The 19,182-nt window shown below is 45.2% G+C and overlaps 1 protein-coding gene across 2 annotated transcripts in view; it reads left to right on the forward strand.

Moving 5' to 3' along the window:
* The window catches only part of arfgef3 (ARFGEF family member 3), a 147,864-nt gene extending 128,900 nt beyond the window's left edge, over nt 1-18,964 (forward strand). For both annotated transcript variants that reach the window (XM_059648743.1, XM_059648744.1), the window contains 4 exons: nt 3,533-3,664; nt 5,174-5,304; nt 10,159-11,365; nt 13,969-18,964. In XM_059648743.1, the coding sequence (XP_059504726.1) occupies nt 3,533-3,664; nt 5,174-5,304; nt 10,159-11,365; nt 13,969-14,160 (1,662 nt within the window). In that variant the 3' untranslated portion in view covers nt 14,161-18,964. The remainder of the gene's footprint in view (nt 1-3,532; nt 3,665-5,173; nt 5,305-10,158; nt 11,366-13,968) is intronic.
* The last annotated feature ends 218 nt before the right edge of the window (nt 18,965-19,182 follow it).

Consider the following 19,182-nt stretch of genomic DNA (forward strand, 5'->3'; position numbering starts at 1 on the left):
ACCGTGTAGCACAGTCTCTGCTCATGTTCCCTGGAATTTAGAAGGCCAAGGTGTGTTTTAATCAAAAGTTTCAGAACATTAAGATAAAGAAATATGGTAGTGTCACAACTCACTGGAGTAATGGGATGGAAACCAAGCTCCCCCCTCATCTGTAGATTTGCCACAAAGGTTAAATATGTTAAAGTATGTATAAAATGTTTTCCACTTTACCTGATTTTCAGACTTGGTTGACAGAAATAATTGTATCAGAGATAATGGGAACTGCAGGTGCTGGAGAATGCAAGATAATAAAATGTGAGGCTGGATGAACACAGCAGGCCAAGCAGCATCTCAGGAACACAATATTCATCCAGCCTCACATTTTATTATCTTGGTTGACAGAAAACCCAGTTTCCAAATTTAGCAAGAATTACTATTCATTACAAATAAGTAGATTTCAACTACAGACAAGGAAAAAACGTCACTCATGGACGGAGGAGGAAAAACAGATCAAAAGTCTTTGTTCACAAATTCTGTTGAGCTGGTTCTTGTTGGTTCGAAAGTTATTTTCTCAGCTTTCCTTTCCCAAATGCTGCTACCAGTTTGCAAAGGGCATTAGGTGGCTGAGTTCACTTGTAGAATGTCTCTGATTTATTCGATTAAAAGCCACAGTAACTGCTAAAGGGAAGAATGGACTAGATGTCTTCAGGTTTAAATGAGCTTTGACTGCAGAGAGTAAAGAGGTAGCACCTGAGCTGGTGGAGAACAAAAGTCATCTCTGAAACTTGTTCCCAGTTCCAAACAGTTCAGTTACCTGAGACCCAATTTGCATAATATCCAAGTGTCTCAGTTTTATGCAATTTGTAGGCAGGGAAAGGACCCTTGTCATCAACTGGTCACTAGTCCATAGACCAATCAATTTGTCATCACCCAGACTCGTCCGAATACTAAACCCCGTCGACTATGTCAGCTGCAGCCACTGTAACTATTGGTTGTTCAAACAGCTTTTTAAAACAAGCTTGCCTAATTTCAGATTACTTCAAACCATTCAAACACTAGTTTTAAAATTGTTTTCTCACAATTTCAAAAGCACGACGGTAAAAAATAAATCTTTGCAGTAGTAGATAGTGAGAAATTCTTTCTGCACTCAGGTTAGGATGGGGTTCAAAAATTAGACCAAGACTTTCCACAAGTGGTTTTGGAAACACTTCTGCACACAAAGGATGGTATAGTTATCACAGTATGGAAGCAGGCCATTCAGCCCATCAAAAATACACCAGCCCTCTGAAGAGCAGGCCATTTGGTTCATATCAACCCTCTCAAGCGCATTGCATCCAGACCTACCCTATCCCTGTAACTCTGCATTTCCCATGGCTAACCCACCTAATCTACACATCCCTGGACACTATGGACAATTTAGCATAGCCAATCCACCCAACCTGCACATCTTTGCATTGTGGGAGGCAACTGGAACACTTGGAGAAATCCCAGAAGTTTGGAACTTTCTTCCCCAATGGCAAGACAAACAGATCAATTATTAATTTTAAATGTGAGATTGTTTTGTGGAGTTAAGTCACAGATCAATCTGATCTCATTGAAAGGTGGAACACCTCCAAAGAGTGAAATGACATACTCTAGATCCTATTCCCTTAAGCCCCTACATGTAATAGTAACAGAAAACGTTTACATTTATCACTTTAATGTCATTTTTAAAAAGCCCAATTTGTGTCACAGGCGAACATAACCAAACACTGAGCAGAATTCTGCGGACACCAGAAATCTGAAATAAAAACAGAAAACCCTGGAGAAGCTCAACAGGTGTGGCAGCAGCTGTGGAAAGAAAACAGAGCTAACGTTTCAAGTCTGATATACTCTTCTTCAAAACTGAAAGGAGCTGGGAATTGTTGCTGTTGGCGGAGGGGGAGAAGGACTGAGTGGAACAGAATGTGAGAATACCTAGAGTTATACTAGGCTTGAAACTTTAGCTCAGTTTCTCCCTCTACAAAGGCTGCCAACACTTACTGTTTTTATCTCTGGATGTTTCACCTCTTCTGGTTTCAGTCACAGACTACCTTGCAGGGAGTCCCTGTGGCCTCACATTGAGTTAGTGAGCCATGAAAAGTTACATACTAATCTCTATCTTTTCAATCTTTTCATAAGTAAAGGGTACTGGACAGAGATAATGGCAACTGCAGATGCTGGAGAATCCAAGATAACAAAGTGTGGGGCTGGATGAACACTGCAGGCCAGGCAGCATCTCAGGAGCACAGGGCATGTTTATGGCTCAGAAATAAGAGATTGCTAACTTTTATTTTCCACAGTCAGGAATGTTTCCAATGTAGAAGTGTTCTAGATTGATTTTTAAGTCCCATTGTTCTCTTAGGCTGCTGCATTGAGTGCTCCTGTGGCGTAGTGTTAGTGTCCCTGTCTCTGAACCAGGGGACCTAGCTTCAAGTCCCACCTGCTCTGGAGATGTATGTTAACATCCCTGAGCAGATCGACTAGAAAATGACCTTTCAAGACACTTCAAACTGGAGCTCTGTTTTGAGAATGCCATTAAGGTATATTTGGGATATTTTCCCCACTTAATAGGAACCAAACAGAAATAGTGAGAACAAAGGCATACTTTGGGCCCTTTGCTTTCCCAACATTGAAGAAAGATGTAACAAAAATTGGAGATTTATGTGATTATAATGAACGGGCACCAAAAAATTGAACTAATTTTGCTACTAATAAATAAATAAGGTTGAATGGAAATACATAGACTCTTATTCGAGAGACCCAGGTAATGTGCTTGGGACTTTGGTTTGAATCCTGGCAGATGGTGTAATTTGAATTCAGTACGGATCTGGAATTAAGAGTTAATGTTAACTATTATCAATTGTTACAAAAAACCCCATCTGGCTCACTCATGACATTCAGGGAAGGAATCTGCCCGACATGTGACTCCAGACCCACAACAATAGGATTGACTCTAACTGCCTCTTAGGGAAGGACAGTACTACATTGAACCCCACATCCTGTGGATAAACAAAAGAAAAAGTGGAGAAAAACATCCTAAAGTGTTTCACAGGAGCTTTACCCAAACAACATTTGACTCCAAACCACCCAACGTTGGCTCATGGGTGGTTTAAGACGGGTGACCAAAAGAGTGGTCAATGCACTTGGTTTTAAGGATTGTCTTAGAGGAGCAAAGCAATTTGAGAGAGGGAGTCAGAGTTTAGGGCTTGGGAACTGAAGGTAGGATCTCTCAGGGGGAAACAATTAAAGCTGAAGCGGTTACAATATCAGTTAAAGATGTTGAAGATATTAAGAACGACAATGGAAAGGATTAAATAAGATTCGGTCTTTCCTCAGCCGCAGGTAACAGTCAGGAGAGTTCAGTTTACTACTAATTATTGTTGGTACACACTGACTGACATCTGTATCCATGGCAACTCACCATTACCTGAAGAGCTTCGAGATGCTGTGATGCGTCATCCTCTTCAGTGCTCCACGCGGCTGTTTGGGATTGTACAGTGCTCCTCACCCTGTTTTATTTCTTGCCTTTCAGAACCTGTTGGCCTGTTTCCAGAGCGGCTCAGACAGCTTCAGTGGAGATGCTTGTGAGGTGAAGGTGGCAGCCCCGTCGCATTCTGCCAGCGCCGAGGCTGAGTACTGGAGAATCCGGGCTATGGCACAACAGGTATTGTGCTCACACAAGCCTTTGTCATCCAGGCCAGGCCAGAGTGTGCCAAAGGTGCTAAACATTCTCTGGATTGGGCCAAAGAACTCGTAACTCCACCTTGTTATTGGGATTGAAAATGAATCAGTAAAGGCCATTCAGTCCCTCTAACCTGTTACCCCATTCAATGCGATCATGGCAGATCCCTGTCTAAACTGTATTGGAGTTCAGAAGAATGAGAGGCGACTTCATTGAAACATACAGGATTCTTTGGGGGCTGGACAAGGTAGGCACAGAAAGATTGTTTCCCATTGTGGGAGAGTCTAGGTCCAGAGGGTGCAATCTCAGAATAAGGTGTCACCTATTTAAGACAGAGATGAGGAACAATTTCTTCTCTCAGACAGTAGTGAATCTGTGGAGTTCTTTCGCACAGAGGGCTGAGGAGGCTGGGTCATTAAGTAAGCTCAAGGTTGGGATAGACAAGTGTTTATCTGGGAATGGGGGAAAGTTAGGAAAGTGGAACTGATGATCAGATCAGCTATGATCGCAATGAATGACAGAGTAGACTTGATGGGCTGAATGGCATACTTCTGTTCCCACATCTTAGGGTCTTAAGGCCTTAACTCCATCTACCCATCCAGCACCTTTTCTGCTCTTGTGTAGGAACTATCTATTGATTGCAGATTTATGATGATGAATTGAATGACCATCCTCTGTTTTTTGTGGGTGAGGTTTCTACCACACTTCTATCTTCCTTTCAGCAAAGAGGGCTTTGCTGACTCACGTCCTGAAGAGCTGACTCTTATTTTAAGGACATGCTCCCTTGTACTCACACTTCCCATGCAAAGAAAGAGTTTCGGACTGTCTAGCTGATTGAAATCCCTAAAGCCCTAGTCAAATCCTCCTCCAGTCTCTTCCATCTCAGTGAATTCAAGACTGATGCGCTTTCAGAAATAAATTATTTTGATTGGAGGGATTTCCTAAGGCTTTGCCGGAATGTTTCCGAGCCGAGCTGGATTGACTGGGAATATTTTCCCCTGGAGCGATGGAGGTTGGAAGTTGACCTTACAGAGATTTATAAAATCATGAGGAGTATGGATAAAGTGAATAGCCGGGGTCTTTTCCTCAGGGTAGCATTTTCCTCAGGGAGGTGGTGCAATTACAACATTTAAAAGACATCTGGACATGAATAGGAAGGGTTTAGAGGGATATTGGCCAAACACAGGCAAATGGGATTAGTTCAGCTTTGGATACCTGATTGGTATGGAAGAGTTGGGCTGAAGGGCCTGTTTCCAAGCTGTATGGCTTCATGACACTATGCTGCTTGACTGTGACAGCATCCAATGATCCTTCTTCAGAACATTCTAAAGAAGGGTCACCGGTCTCGAAATGTTAACTCTGCTTTCTGTCTCCGCAGGTGCTGCATGACCTGCTGAGTTTCTCCAGCAGTGTCTGATCTTGTTTTAGATTTCCAGCATCTAGCAGCAGCTCATTGTTTTCCTATAATCAGACTGAAATTTTCTTCTCCAGGTCTTTCTGCTAGACACCCAGTGTTCACCCAAAACCCCCAGCAACAGGGAAGGTTTTGAGCATGCTCAGTCCTGCGTGTTGATCATCGAGCTCCCACCGGATGAGAAACACAATGGTCACACTCAGAAGAGGTAAAGAACCCATGGACACCCATTGGTAAAGGTGCCGGTGAGATGGTTAGACAGGCTGCTGGCTGATATTTTCATTCAATGCATCTTCCTCCCTGCAGTCCCATCTACAGTTTACAGTTTTTCACCTCAAGTCATTCCCCCTGCTCCAATGACCAAAGCGACAAGGGGTAAATATTTCAGTAGAAATTCGGAAGGTTCAAAGATCTGGAATATTTATAAACTCGAAAGAGGCACAAACTTCCGTGACAATGAGAGTAATTTCAGAAACTTATTTTTGGATTTCACACAGCAGGTGTTATTTTCTGACAGCCAGGGGCATGCACAGTAGCTTTGAAATCTCCGAATTAAATTGAAACAGAAAGTATTAACAAATGGGAAAATTGTTTTAAAAAAGCATAGTGAAAATGTAGATTGGTGAAGAGAAAGATACTGCAGAATTCTCTGGCACAGAATGTTGTTTAGACCACAATGTTGAATATTTTCAAGATGGAGTTAGATATCGTTCTCAGGGCCAAAGGGATGAAAGGGTGCGGGGAGAAAGTGGGAACAGCAGCCTGAGTTGGATGATCAGCCATGATCATGTTGACTGGTACAGCAGGCTCGAAGGGCCAAATGGCCTGTTCCTGCTCCTGTTTCTATGTTAAACAAAGTAGAATTTTTACATTTTTAAAAAAATAGTTCTTATGAAAAAGATGGGCTCACACTTGAATCAAATTTACAGGGATGGGGTAGCCATAGGGGTGCAGGGACAGGGTGGGTCTGGTTGTGATGCTCTTTGGAGGGTTGGTGTGGACCAAATGGCCTGCTTCCATGCTGCAGGGATTCTGTTCTATAAAACAAAACCTCATGTTGTATCTAGGTACACATGACAACAATAAATATTTTGTCCAAATAGGAATCTTTTATTTCTAATTACATTTAAAATTATGTCACATTGTATTATTATACTTGTATATAAGGTAATTTTAATGTAGTATCTAATTCTATATAATTATATAATTATATTTTAATTGTTGTTATTGCTGTTTTCTCTGTCCCGTCTCAACTATTTGTTCTAAGCTACATCCTTCAATTATTTCATTGCTAATCTATATTTAAACAAGAAGAGATCCAAATTAGAAAGGATGATTACTGTTTTCTTCTGACATACACCACACTCGCAATGGTGCTGAGTAATATCAAGTAGTGTTTAATCATTTTTTGGTGTCAAATGCTAGGCTTTTTCCCCGATTCAGTTTGTACTTTTTCTCCAACCTTTAGTACTTGATTTTCCTTCTAGAGCCTAGTATTACATCCTTGTCCTAGTCCCCATGGTTTAATCCTCCTGTCGCACCCTGTTTTCAATGTTTCCTCATGTCAATCAGAGTTTAACCTTCTTGTTGGTGTTAAATATTCCTCCAGTTTAGACTGCACTAACCTTCCTCCTCTTGCTTCTTTCTCTCCACGCTTGACTGTCGAACAGGAAAATAGGGTAAGCGTTCAATTTTCATTATGTTGGGTCATGGTCTTCCTGCAGTTTGGAGTAAAAAAAGAACCAACCACAACCCAAGCAGCATTTTGGCCTGCTGTGTTCATCCAGCTCCACACTTTGTTATCTCGGATTCTCCAGCATCGGCAGTTCCCATTATCTCTATCAGCCACAATCCTATTGTTTGACAGGAGCAGACTCCTGCTTCCTGTTTGTATGTTAGTCAGTCACAGGCTGCTCCATTCTTTCTGTTTGTACGCATCTGGTGTTCAATACAAAATGCACTGAGGTGGATAGGGAAAGGGACACAGATTTCAAACGTACACCAGCGAAAGTAAAAGCCATGCACTTTGATAATATATTGTTCCTTTGTTGATTTTTGATGCATTTCAGTACACAGCCAAGTTGACATTTAATTGGTTGTTTGAGAGGTCTTGACAAATTAACTTGTGCAGATTTTTAAGAAGAAAATAAATCAGTACAAATGGACTGGTTCCTGGAGAGGCGGAGAGCAATGAATTCTTGCTGTGTTGTTGTAGAGTGTAGTTCTGGCTTCTGTCGCAGAAGGCTCTCAATTCAGATTCTAGCCCTGAGACTCCAGCACTAAAATTGAGGCTGTCATTCCAGTGCCAGAGGAGTGCTGCACTGTTGGAGGTGCTGCATTTCAGTTCAGATCTCAAACTGAGGCCCACAAGCCTGCTCAAGCGAATGTGCAAGATCCTGAGACACCATGCAGAGAACAGCGGAGGGGTGCCTGGGGTCCAGGCCAGTATTTGCCCCTCAATCAGGATCACAGAGAAAGAGATTATCTTGTCACTAGCGGCTGTCCCTCGATTTGAGGATGATGCCTCCTCAAATTTATGAGTTGCTGCTGTGGGTCTTCATGTGTGCGATTCTTGACGCACAGATCTTTGGGTACCATGGGAGTACATCCCAAGAGGTAGTGTCTCTCTCTTTCTCTCTGGGCTGCAGGATTTTTTTTTCCCCCATTTTCTTCCTTCTCTGCTGTTCCTCTGCCTCATCTTTCTGGTGTTCGGACTCAAAGGGTGAAGCAGCTTGATGGACAAGGTGTTGCCATTTTGAACAGGTGGTCATGAGCTGCGCCCAGTCACTGTTGTCAATACAGTCAGACATCCAGAAGAGGCTCAGAGAGCCATTACAGGGTTGAAGAAACAGGACCTGAGTGGGAGTGGGCATTTCAGGGCCATCCAGACACAGTTTCCAATCCATCATAGTTTGTTTTACAAGAGTTTTGCCAGGACACTTGTGAAGCTGGCTTCAAGAAGGACATTAGCATTTGTTCAATGGATCTCCCATTGAAGCTGGAGAATGTAGTGTATGCATTGCTGGTGGAGTTTCTCTAACACTGTCTGTGTCACTGGTACACAATCCAGGGTTCATTGTAGTCTAACACTGCGGTGCTGACTGTTCCTCTGTGTATTGCTGTATATGGCGGTTCTTGTAATGAATAAGTCACTCCTGTAACATCTGGAACGTTGCTGGCAAAACACAAGCATTGCCTGATCTCCTTATAATTTGTGGCCTTTTGAGAGAAGTGACTGCCAAGGTGTGGGAAAAGCTGAACATATTACAGAGTATCTATGTCAATAAAGACGGGAGGTGCCTGACCAGGTCTGGTTTGATATGAGCTTTGTTTGGGAACATCCAAGGACTGAACCAACTCTTTCAGAAGCAAAATTAAAGAGATTGAGAGGGGCTTACAAACTTGGTGCCAGTGGAAATGACACTGCAGCCTCCTATATCCTGTAGGTTTTCCGCATCAGTGGTGGACAGTTTAGCTTTGGTGTCAAAGTGACCGAAGTTAAAGTGTTTTTCACCTGAACAGGATTACATAGTCACACCAGAGGACTTTTGATCTTTGATGAGGTGAATAATCGCTGATAGGTAGACTATAATTAGTAGGGGAACCTATCATACAGTTTTGCTTGACTTCCGTCAGATAGCAAAATTGTCTGCTTCAGAATTCCTACTTGCAGTGTTACCATCAGGCTGCAGTTACAAGAATGTGATGAAGTTTCTTACAGATTCAAATCTCTCTAGAACAATCCATAATAGCCTGCCAATTTACCCAACCAAATGCTTTGGTCACATTGTTGGACGTAATGAACAGTTCCTAGTGTTGTTCTCCTCATCTTTCTTGGATTGAGAGCAAAGACCATGTCAGAAATTACCCGTGCGAAGTCTCTGGCAGCATTTCCTCTTTCACAGGAACTGACCGAATCAGAAGAATGCAGGTCAGGATTTTCCCTGCTATAATTAAGAGGGAAAAACCTCAATAATTTCCGCTGCACAAGTTATCTCCTGTCTCGAAGAGAGCTACATTTCTGAAGTGGACTGGGGAAAGCTGCAGTTCATTCTCCTGAACCCACAGGATGAGTGCCTGAATCCAGTTGCCATAAAAAGCGCTATATAAATGCAAGGTTTACTTCAGTGCTGGCTGCATGTGTGTCCAGAGGTTAGGAGGCACTGTGAACCTCTGAAAGAGTTAGCCCATCAACCCACTCATACGCCACATACCAACAATTTTCATTTACAAAGCTTTTAATATTATAACATGTTCACACTATTTTACCAATGCAGTAGAGTGAACTGCACGATCTCTGATTTTCACCGAAGTGTTCCTCTCACATTTAATGATATTTTACATTTAATTATTTAAATATTGAAGCCCATTGCTGTCATTCCTTTCCCGGTCTCCATGCGGACTGCCTCTGTAATTGCTTGCCCTCCTCATGTAATATGCATTTCCCTCTGAAAATTGGCATCAGCATCAGCTTCTCAAAAAGTCCACCTTCGGCCACTGTCCTCACAAACTCTCAAGCACACATGAACACAGTCTCACAAACCCACAACTCACACGTGCACACCTGTGCACTGGCAAACATGCAGCACTCACACACTTGCACACAGAAACCTTTGTACACTGCCAAACGCAGAGGCTTAAACAGATGCACAGCCGCCCCAACACTCAAACATGCAGTCATACACACATACATACACATAGATGGACTTAAACATGCATTTGCATACACATCCCAAACCTGCACTTCTATCATCTAGAAGTACAAGAGCAGCAGATACTATCTGCAGATTCCATTTCAAGTCACCTACTGTCCTGACTTAGAAATATCCCCAGTCCTTTAATACAACTAGATCAAAAGCCTTGGAACTTCCTCCCTGACAGCACTGTTGGCATATGTACACCCAAAGGAGTGGAGTAGTATATGGAGGCAGCTCGTCAGCACCTTCTCAATTAGGTACAATTAGGGACTGCCGGACAAGAGAGGATTAAAAAAATGCACACTTTCACTTGTATGTTACTCTGTGTGTCCTGCCAGCTAAATCATTTGTCTTTTGATTCACAGGATCCCATTCCGGACAATAGTGGTGAGCTTGTTGTCCCACCAGGTGTTACTTCAAAATCTCTACGATGTCCTGCTCGAAGAGTTTGTCAAAGGTCCTACACCAAGCGAGGCTTCAGACCGGACTGTCAGCTTTGGAGAGACCAGGCCGGCCAGCTTCCTCAGGTACATCTCCATGCAGAACTTGGCCGTCATCTTTGATCTGCTGCTGGAGTCTTACCGAACGGCCAGGGAGTTTGATACGAGGCCTGGCCTGAAGTACCTACTGATGAAAGTCTCGGGAGTGGGAGGGGCTGCCAATCTCTACCGCCAGTCGGCAATGAGCTTCAACATTTATTTCCAGGCTTTGGTGTCTGCCATTATGACCAACCAGGAGAACATAACGGCCGAACAGGTCAAGAAGATCCTGTATGAGGAGGAGGAGCTGAGCTCAGATTCTTCCCAGCAGTGTTCCTCAGAAGATGAGGACATCTTTGAGGAGACAGCCCAGGTCAGCCCTCCCAGGGGAAAGGAGAAGAGGCAGTGGCGAGCGAGGGTGCCTTCTCTTAGCATTCAGCCAATCAGCAACGTGGACTGGGTCTGGTTAGTAAAGAGGCTTCACAAGGCATGCCTGGAGCTCTGTAACAACTACATCCAGCTTCACCTTGACCTGGAGTGCTTGGCAGAGGAACCCCTGGCCCTGAGGGGTGACCCTCTCTTCTTCCTGCCCTCCTGCTATTCTGAGGGATCTACCCCATCCACTGGGGGCATGTCAGGCAAAGATACCCCTTCAGAAGAGGGCTCCAGGAGCCATGTAAAAGAGCTGGAAGACGGGAAGCCCAAAGGGCCCAGCAGTGCCCCCTTGAGCCCCAACGTGGAGAAAAAGGAGCAAGGCCGGAAGAAGGAGTGGTGGGAGAGCGCCGGGAACAAGATCTACTCCATCGCCACCGACAAAACCATCAACAAACTCGTCTTCGAGTACAAGAAGCGCAAGCAGCAGCATAACCTGGCCACTTTAGTCAAGGAGGGGAAAGCAGAGAAGGGGGAGGTGGCACTGGGGAGATGCCCAGATTCCCCTCTCCAGAGGCCCCAGCAGCTGCTGGACCAGACCCAGATGCGGCATTCGCTGAGTGCAGGCCCTGAGCTGCTCAGATTGGAGAAGCGACCTCGCTCTGGATCCACAGTCAGCTCCCACAGCGTCTCTGTCCGTGACACTGAGGCCCAGATGCAGGTATGTTTCTCTCTGAATGCCGAAAGCCATATTTCACGCAGTCCGCAAACAGTACGGTACAGGAGGAGGCCATTCAGTCCAGCCAGTCCACTCGGGCTATCTCAGAGCGCTTGTCCCACTCCTTCTGCTGTTTTTCCAGGTCACTTCACTTCTTTCTCTTTTGAGTCCTTATCCAGTTCTCTTTCAAAAGCTCCTATAGTAGTTTTAGTCACCATATTGAAAAACAGATATATTTGTATTGGAGGCATTAGATTGGTCCCTCAGATGAGGAGCTGAGTAAACTGGGACCATACTCTCTGGAAATTAAAAGAATGAAAGGTGATCTCATTGAAACATTCATGACTAAGGCAGACTTAGGCTATTCGGCCCATTGATCCTGCTACACCATTCAGTGAGATGTGATTACCCTCAACTCCACTTTCTTGCCTTTTCCCCATAACCTTTGATTTCCTTCCTGATTAAAAAAAAATCTATCACAACCTTAAAAATACTTGATGATCAGGCCTCTGTGTTAAAGAATACCAGAGTTTTGCAAACCTCTGTGAGATGAAATTCCTCCACTTCCAAGTCTTTATTATTACAACCCCTCATTCTTAGACTCTCCCACAAGGGAAACAACCTTTCTGCATCTACCCCTGAGGATCGTATATGTTTCAGTGAGGTGATTCTGATGAAGGTCAATAGAGGAGATGATGAGAGATTGTACCAGCTGGTCAAGGAATCAATAACACAGGGGCACAATCCCAGGATAAAGGGTGGATCAGTTGAGATTGAGATGAAGCGGAATTACTTCAGTCAAAGGGTTGTTGACATTTGGAATTCTGTACCCCAGAGGTTGTGAATGCTCTGTTTATATATAAAAATCAATGTGGAATGTGGAAACAGGCCATTTGGCCCATAGAGTTCACACCAACCCCTCTGAAAAGCGTCCTTCCCAGACCCAGACCCCTCCTTATGCCTGTAATCCTGCATTTCCCATGGCTAACCTACACATCCTTGGACACAATGGGGAAATTTAGCGCGGCCAATCCACCCAACCTACACATCTGTGAACCATGGGAGGGAAAACAGAGCGCCCAGAGGAAGCCCACGCAGTCACGGGGAGAATGTGCAAACTCCACGCAGACAATCACCCGAGGCTGGAATCAAACTTGGGTAAGGGCAGGATAGACAGGTTGCCCTTTCAGGGAATCAACAGCAATGAGTGAGAGTGGGAGCGTGGGTTGGTGGTGGATGGCAGAGGAGCGGAGTTGAAGATTAAAATCATGAGATAAAATGACAGAGCAGACTTAATGGGCCGAAGGGTCTACTCCTGCTCCTATTCCCTGTAACGCTCGCAGAGAGGTGAACAAGGCAGCCCTTGATGATTGCATTCGACACACAGATCCCAGCCTGGCGTCTGGTTGTTGCTGGCTTGCCAACACAACAGTGGACCTGATAGATTGTTGTACAAAACCCAACAGGGCTTCTACCCGCCCTTCAGGACCCTCTCCTCCCAGGTTACATTCTTGAATCCTGACACCTCCTGAAGTCATGTAGCAAGCCCTTCTTCTTTAAAAGCAATCACTTGGGAGCCACCACCTTGTTGGGATGGACAATAGGAATCCTCCTGGAATTCTGCTGATCCAGAGCCCCCTCTGCCCCACAGCCCTTAAAAGATTCTTTTACATCGTACCAGTACCATCCAGGACAAAGCAATACCCACTTGTTTGGCACTATCTCCACAAGTGCCCATTTCCTCCACCACTGACACTCAGTGTCATAGAATCATACAGTACAGAAGAGGTCTTTTGGCCCATCGATACTGTACTAGTCCCATGTCCCAGCACTTGGTCCACAGCCTTGAGTGTTATGTCAGCAGGAGCGCTGTGTGCCATCTACAAAGTGCACTGCAGAACACCAGAAGGACAAGGGCTTCAAACACTTGGGAACACCACTCTGCAAGGTTCCCCTCAAAGCCACTCACCATCCCAACTTGGAAATATATGGCTGGGTCAAAATCCTGGAATTCCCTCCCCGGTGGTTTAAAACTGCAGCTCACCACCCTCTCAAGGGCAATGAAGGAAGGGGCAATAAATGCTGATTCAGCCAGCAACGCCCATGCCTCATACATTAAATTTTTTATTTAAATTGGAGGGATACGGGCCAGTTTGAGATGATGTTCGGCATGGACTGGTTACACTGAGGGGTTTGTCTCTGTGTTGTATTACTCTGTGACTCAAGCTGTTTGCCTCACACTCCTCCGATTCCGGTATCCTGCACATCCCTGATTTTCATTGCTGCCCCATGGGTGGCTGTGCCTTCAATTGCCTCAGGCTTAACCTCTGAAACATCCTCTCTCAGCTTCTCTCTCTCTCTCTCTGTCTTGCCCCTATTTACTCCTTTGAATCACTGGCCCCAATATGTGGCTCGGTGTCAATATTTTGACAGTATTCCTGTGAAGAGCAGCCATGACCTAATGGAATGGCAGAGCTGGCCTGGAAGGGCTGAATGGCCTACTCCTGTTCCTGTGTCCCAAGGAAGCTCGGTGAGATGATAAAGGCACTATACAAATGCAAGCTGTGGTTGTTGGCTGACTGACTAAAGTGGTTTTTCTGCCCTAGGCCTGGACCAACATGATCCTTACGGTCCTCAACCAAATCCAGCAGTTGCCAGATCAGATGTTCACTGCCCTACAGCCCTCCGTCTACCCGAGTATCAGCCAACTCACGTGCCATGTCACCGATGTCCGTGTTCGGCAAGCTGTTCGAGAATGGCTGGGAAGAGTCGGAAGAGTTTACGATATAATTATGTAAAAAAAAAGAGAAAAAATTATTTCAACAGTAAGAGAAAAAGATTCTATATTTATGAAGCACAAGGGTTAACTTGTGAGTAAATGACTTACTTTTCCAACCCTGACTGAGAAATATTTTTCTTATGTTACCCTCCAAGATCCAAAACCAACCATTGTTACTGGGATACATCCGAGGCCATTGGCTTGCTCCCTGAACCCCAAGTTGTCATTTCGTCACGGTGTGCCCTGTCTGCTCCCCACCCTAAGGCAGCCCCTCAGGATTGAGGGAGCCTTGCGTTGGAAATGGAGGGATTTGAAGAATCAGAGCAGTGGTGTGTACCATCTACAAAGTGCACAGTGGGCTGGATAGCCTGCCTCTGCTCATGTGTCTTAAGGTTTTTTATTGAAGGTGGAGGGCCCTTGCAGTTCAGTGTGAGTGAGATCAAACGAGAGGGAGCCCCAGGACAATTAGAGATCAGGTTCTGCTGATGAGAGACGCGAGTGACCATAAGCATATGTACATCCACAGTCAGGGACAGACCGAAGTCAGACTGAAGGACTTTGGACACTGTGTTGGGATGTCCCTGTAGTTTTATCTGAGAGTAAGAGGGTGGCATTCCTACTAAAACAGGCAACTGGGCACTGTCTAGGATGGACAGGTCAACAAGGGTAGTCATTTTGACCCACCTTTGTTCACCCACCTCAGCAAAAAAACAAACTTGCAGTCACCATTGGGTGAAAGTTCAGTATTGAGAGGGTGGGTGGGATTAGCTGGGGCCCCATCTTACACTTACTTTTCTGTTGTAGTCGACGCGTTTCCGTCCAATTTGAGTTTCACCTGAATCCAGGCCATTGCTTCTTTGACAATGTTCCCTTTGCCATTTGGCTTAGAAAGAATACTCCAAGAGTCAGCCGCTCTTTCTGTGAAGCTTGTCCGTGAAATCTATCTGAATGTTCCCTCACTTCCATGGGGGCCGGTCTAGCTCAGTTGGATGGAAGGTTGGCTTTCCAGAGTGATGCCTACAAAGGTGGGTTCAATTCCCATCGCCAGACCTCACCCATTGCATGAGCTATGGTGGCCCTCAGGTTAAATCACCACCAATCATCTCTCTCTCTCTGTCTAATAAGAAAGCAGCCTTATGGTCACTAAGACTGTGGTGACACACACATGCACACTTCGCTCCTAATTTCCAGCTTGTGACCTGCCCTGACTTACTGTGAAATTAAACTTTTAATGTGCGTTTTTGATGCCAGTCTCTTAACAGGTGCTGCTTTTTTGTAAGTGTTTTTAGTAAATAGTGTGATCTTAAGGTAGATGTTTCCACCGTGAAGATAACATTTGTCACTTGGATGTTATTAAGGACCCCAGGCTGCAGTTCAGTAGTTACATTGGTAAACAAATTGCATTACATCGGGTCCAGGAATACTTTCTCCATCTTCAAGTTGCTCTATAAATTGAATTGTTGCATTGGATTCCACACCTACTGTTCTGTTGGCTCCTTGACGTCGGACCTCATGTACTTCGCTGTTTCCTGTCTCAGAACTTTGAACGTTTAATTTCTGAGACTTGAAATGAGCCTTTAACCCACAGGAACTCTGAATGCAGATTTTAGAAGAAATATTGCACCCACACCCACTCGATTCAAATGGGCAATCTTCTAGCACGTGAGGAGGCCATTCAGCCCAATGTACCTTTGCTGGTTTGAATGAAGAGTTCTCTAAACTAACACCATTATTTTTGATGTAATCAGTGATTGAACTGAAGCCCTAAATCCTAATGTATTGCATGGACAGAGTTATCACACAAGGACAGACAGGCTGAAAGTGCCACAGTGATGCCATGGATACTTATCCTGGTGTCTCCTCCTTCACTCAGTGTCAGAAATCACACGACACCAGGTTATCGTCCACCTGATGAAGGAGCTGCACTCCGAAAGCTTGTGATTTTAAATAAACCTGTTGAACTATAACCTGGTGTCGTGTGACCTCTGACTTTGTCCACCCCAAGCCAACACCGGCCCCTGCCCCATCTTGACTCAGTGTGTCAGTCACTCTCCCGTCAATCACCCTGGAACATTTCGACATGAACGATGCTATTGCAATGCCAGTTCTTGTTGTAGAGGTCAGCTGATCCACTGATCTTGTGGCTGATGCGACCATGTCAGAATCCACTTTGACGTTGAACTGACAGTGTCCAGTCCCATGAGCTCTTTGCCCTGATTGGCCTTGGCAGAGATTTTCAACCAGACAGCTCCCGCCCCCCAAGCTGGATAACATTGAATAGAGGGACGGGAGGAATGGAATCATTATTTGTTCAAGGTAGAATGTATAGAAGAAGGTGCATTACAGAAAAACAAAGTGTAAGTGAAATTAGAGAAATGGGGATGGGGAACAAAGGAGACTATCTGCATGGTAATCCCAGGAGCTCTTTTACCCTCACGTTTCAAATGGATGTCCTACCTCCCTCATGGCATCTCCATCTACTGCAGTTTTTGTCATTTTCATTGGCTATCCATCCTGATCAAGAAGCCCATGTGATCTCAATCCATCCACCCCTGACGCTCAGTAACAGCAGTGTGTACTATCTACAAGATGCACTGCAGAACTAAGCCAAAGGTCCTCAGCCGGCACCTTCCAAACCCACGGCCACTTACACCCAGAAGGACGAGGGTAGCAGATACATGGGAACAACCAGCCCCTGCTATGTTCCCTTTTAAACCACTCACTATCCTGACGTAGAAACAGATCGCCATTTCTTTATTATCCTGGAACTCCCTAACTGCGAGCAGATGCTGTGAATGTTTCTGCATCCCAAGGACTATAGCAGTTAAGGTTGCTCTCACCACTTTCTATGGGGCAGTTAGGGATGTATAGACAGACAAAAAATGCTGAAAATACTCAGCAGGCTAGAGCACTGCTGGATCTGAGCATTTCCAGCAAATACTATTTAATATTCCAGGTTTCCGGAATTTGTAATGTATTGCCCACACTACGTGCCGTCCAAAGCCTCTTTTATTCTCCGAGGGCCCTCTTGCTAATGAGAGAGAATTCTCAAGGATCTCCAGCCCTGCAGGGGGCTTGCCATTCCTTTCAAGTCTTTGATGTTTTTCTTGTTTACTTAATCAATGTGGAGCTAAAGTGGCTAAGTCGAAGAAATGATACAACAACCATTGAAATGATCATGATGCAACGGGCTAGCAGAACAGGCTTGAGAGGCTAAACATCACCCTCCTACTCCTGTGCTGTTTCATCCCAAACATATTCCCCATGCTCCTCTCGACTCCTGTCCCAATGGAGATGGTGGCCAAACAAGTTATTACCAGCTAATTTGTCAGTATATATGCCTCTTCCTTAAGGAAGAGCCCCTTCCTTTGATTTAAGAACCATAGAAAAGTTATGGCAAAGAAAAAGGCCATTCAGCCCATCACAAGTGCATGGGTATATCAAAGAACTAGCTGCCTGCTCTGAACCCACCTTCCTGGTTCACAGCCTCGCAGATTATCATGCTTCAGGAAGCAGATCCTGATTCCTTTTATGTGAGTTGGGGGTTTTCCCCTTTAACACCAAACTGAGCAGCCAGTTACAGATACCCATGTCTTCCGTGGGTGAAAAGTCTTTTCTTCACATGTCCTCTTATCCTTTGGGCGTCAGCTTCCATCTGTGTCTGTCCAGGGAATAGACCTGTCCACATGGTGATGCAGATCTTTTCTGTATGTTCTGTACAGGCTCCCCTCCTCCCTCTGAATGCAGATTTTAGAAGAAATATTGCACCTACACCCGTAATTTTTCCACACCTCGATTTCTATTTTCTGTAACTCCTCCTGCCTCTCGTCTCAGTGACCTGGCAGCCAGTGTGATAGAGGTACTGCAGAGTTTCAGGACAACAGTCAACGTGTGGGTAAGGTAGTTGGTGCTCTGTGTCCTGCACTGGTGTTGTGACGCTGAGCATGTGTTTTCTCACTGGCACCAGAACAGTATAAGGAGGAATGAACTGAAGCACATTCTCTCCTCATACATTCCGATCCTGCCTCGCGCCAGTCATTCCACAGCTCGGGAGCTCCCAGCACCACAGGCCTGGAGTGACTAGAATTTCAAACTCCTGGGATTATACAGCACCTGTACGCTCTCTCCCTCCCTGTACACTCTCTCTGAGACTCATGCTGCCAGTCATCAAGGTGCACATTCCTAATGGTAAGGTGGTTCACACCAGACTCGAAAGACTTACTTTCCAGTTGGCTGTTCCTGGGGCTGGCCCGGAGTCAATCCGGCAGACCTATCTTCCGCAGCACAGGGAGATCAAGACCCCAAACACTCCAGACCCTGCAGCATCCGACCTATTGCAGTGCTGGGAGGAGTGCTGCAGTAGTCCTAGGCACTGTCTTTCAGTTGAGGCATTAAACCGAGGCCCAGACAGGAGGATGTAAATGATTCCGGGTCTGGCTATTTCGAAGAAGCAAAGTCTTCCCCAGTAACCTAGCCAATATATATCCCACAAACAGCTTTTCTAACACACACACACAAATGTTCTTGGCTTGTGGAATCTTGCTATGCGTAAATTGACTGGCACATTTCCTACCTTACAACAGAAGCACTTCATTGGCTGGGGAGCACTTTGTAAAGTCCTTAGCAAAGGAAAGGCAATATGTAAATGCAGTCTTTCACCTTTGCCATGTTATTTACCTGAGCTGAAAGTAAGGGCGATTGTTAAGTCTTATAGGCTGTCCTGCAGACACAGCTGGAAGATGACAAATTAGAATCCAACATGGGGGAGGGAGAGAGCGTACAGGGAGGGAGAGAGTGTACTGGGAGGGAGAGAGCGTACAGGGTGGGAGAGAGCATACAGGGAGGGAGAGAGCATACAGGGAGGGAGAGAGCATACAGGGTGGGAGAGAGTGTACTGGGAGGGAGAGAGCGTACAGGGAGGGAGAGAGCGTACAGGGAGGGAGAGACTGTACTGGGAGGGAGAGAGCGTACAGGGAGGGAGAGAGTGTACTGGGAGGGAGAGAGTGTACAGGGTGGGAGAGAGTATACTGGGAGGGAGAGA

Source organism: Stegostoma tigrinum, chromosome 9 (genome assembly GCF_030684315.1).
Source record: "Stegostoma tigrinum isolate sSteTig4 chromosome 9, sSteTig4.hap1, whole genome shotgun sequence".
NCBI classification, from domain to species: domain Eukaryota; kingdom Metazoa; phylum Chordata; class Chondrichthyes; order Orectolobiformes; family Stegostomatidae; genus Stegostoma; species Stegostoma tigrinum.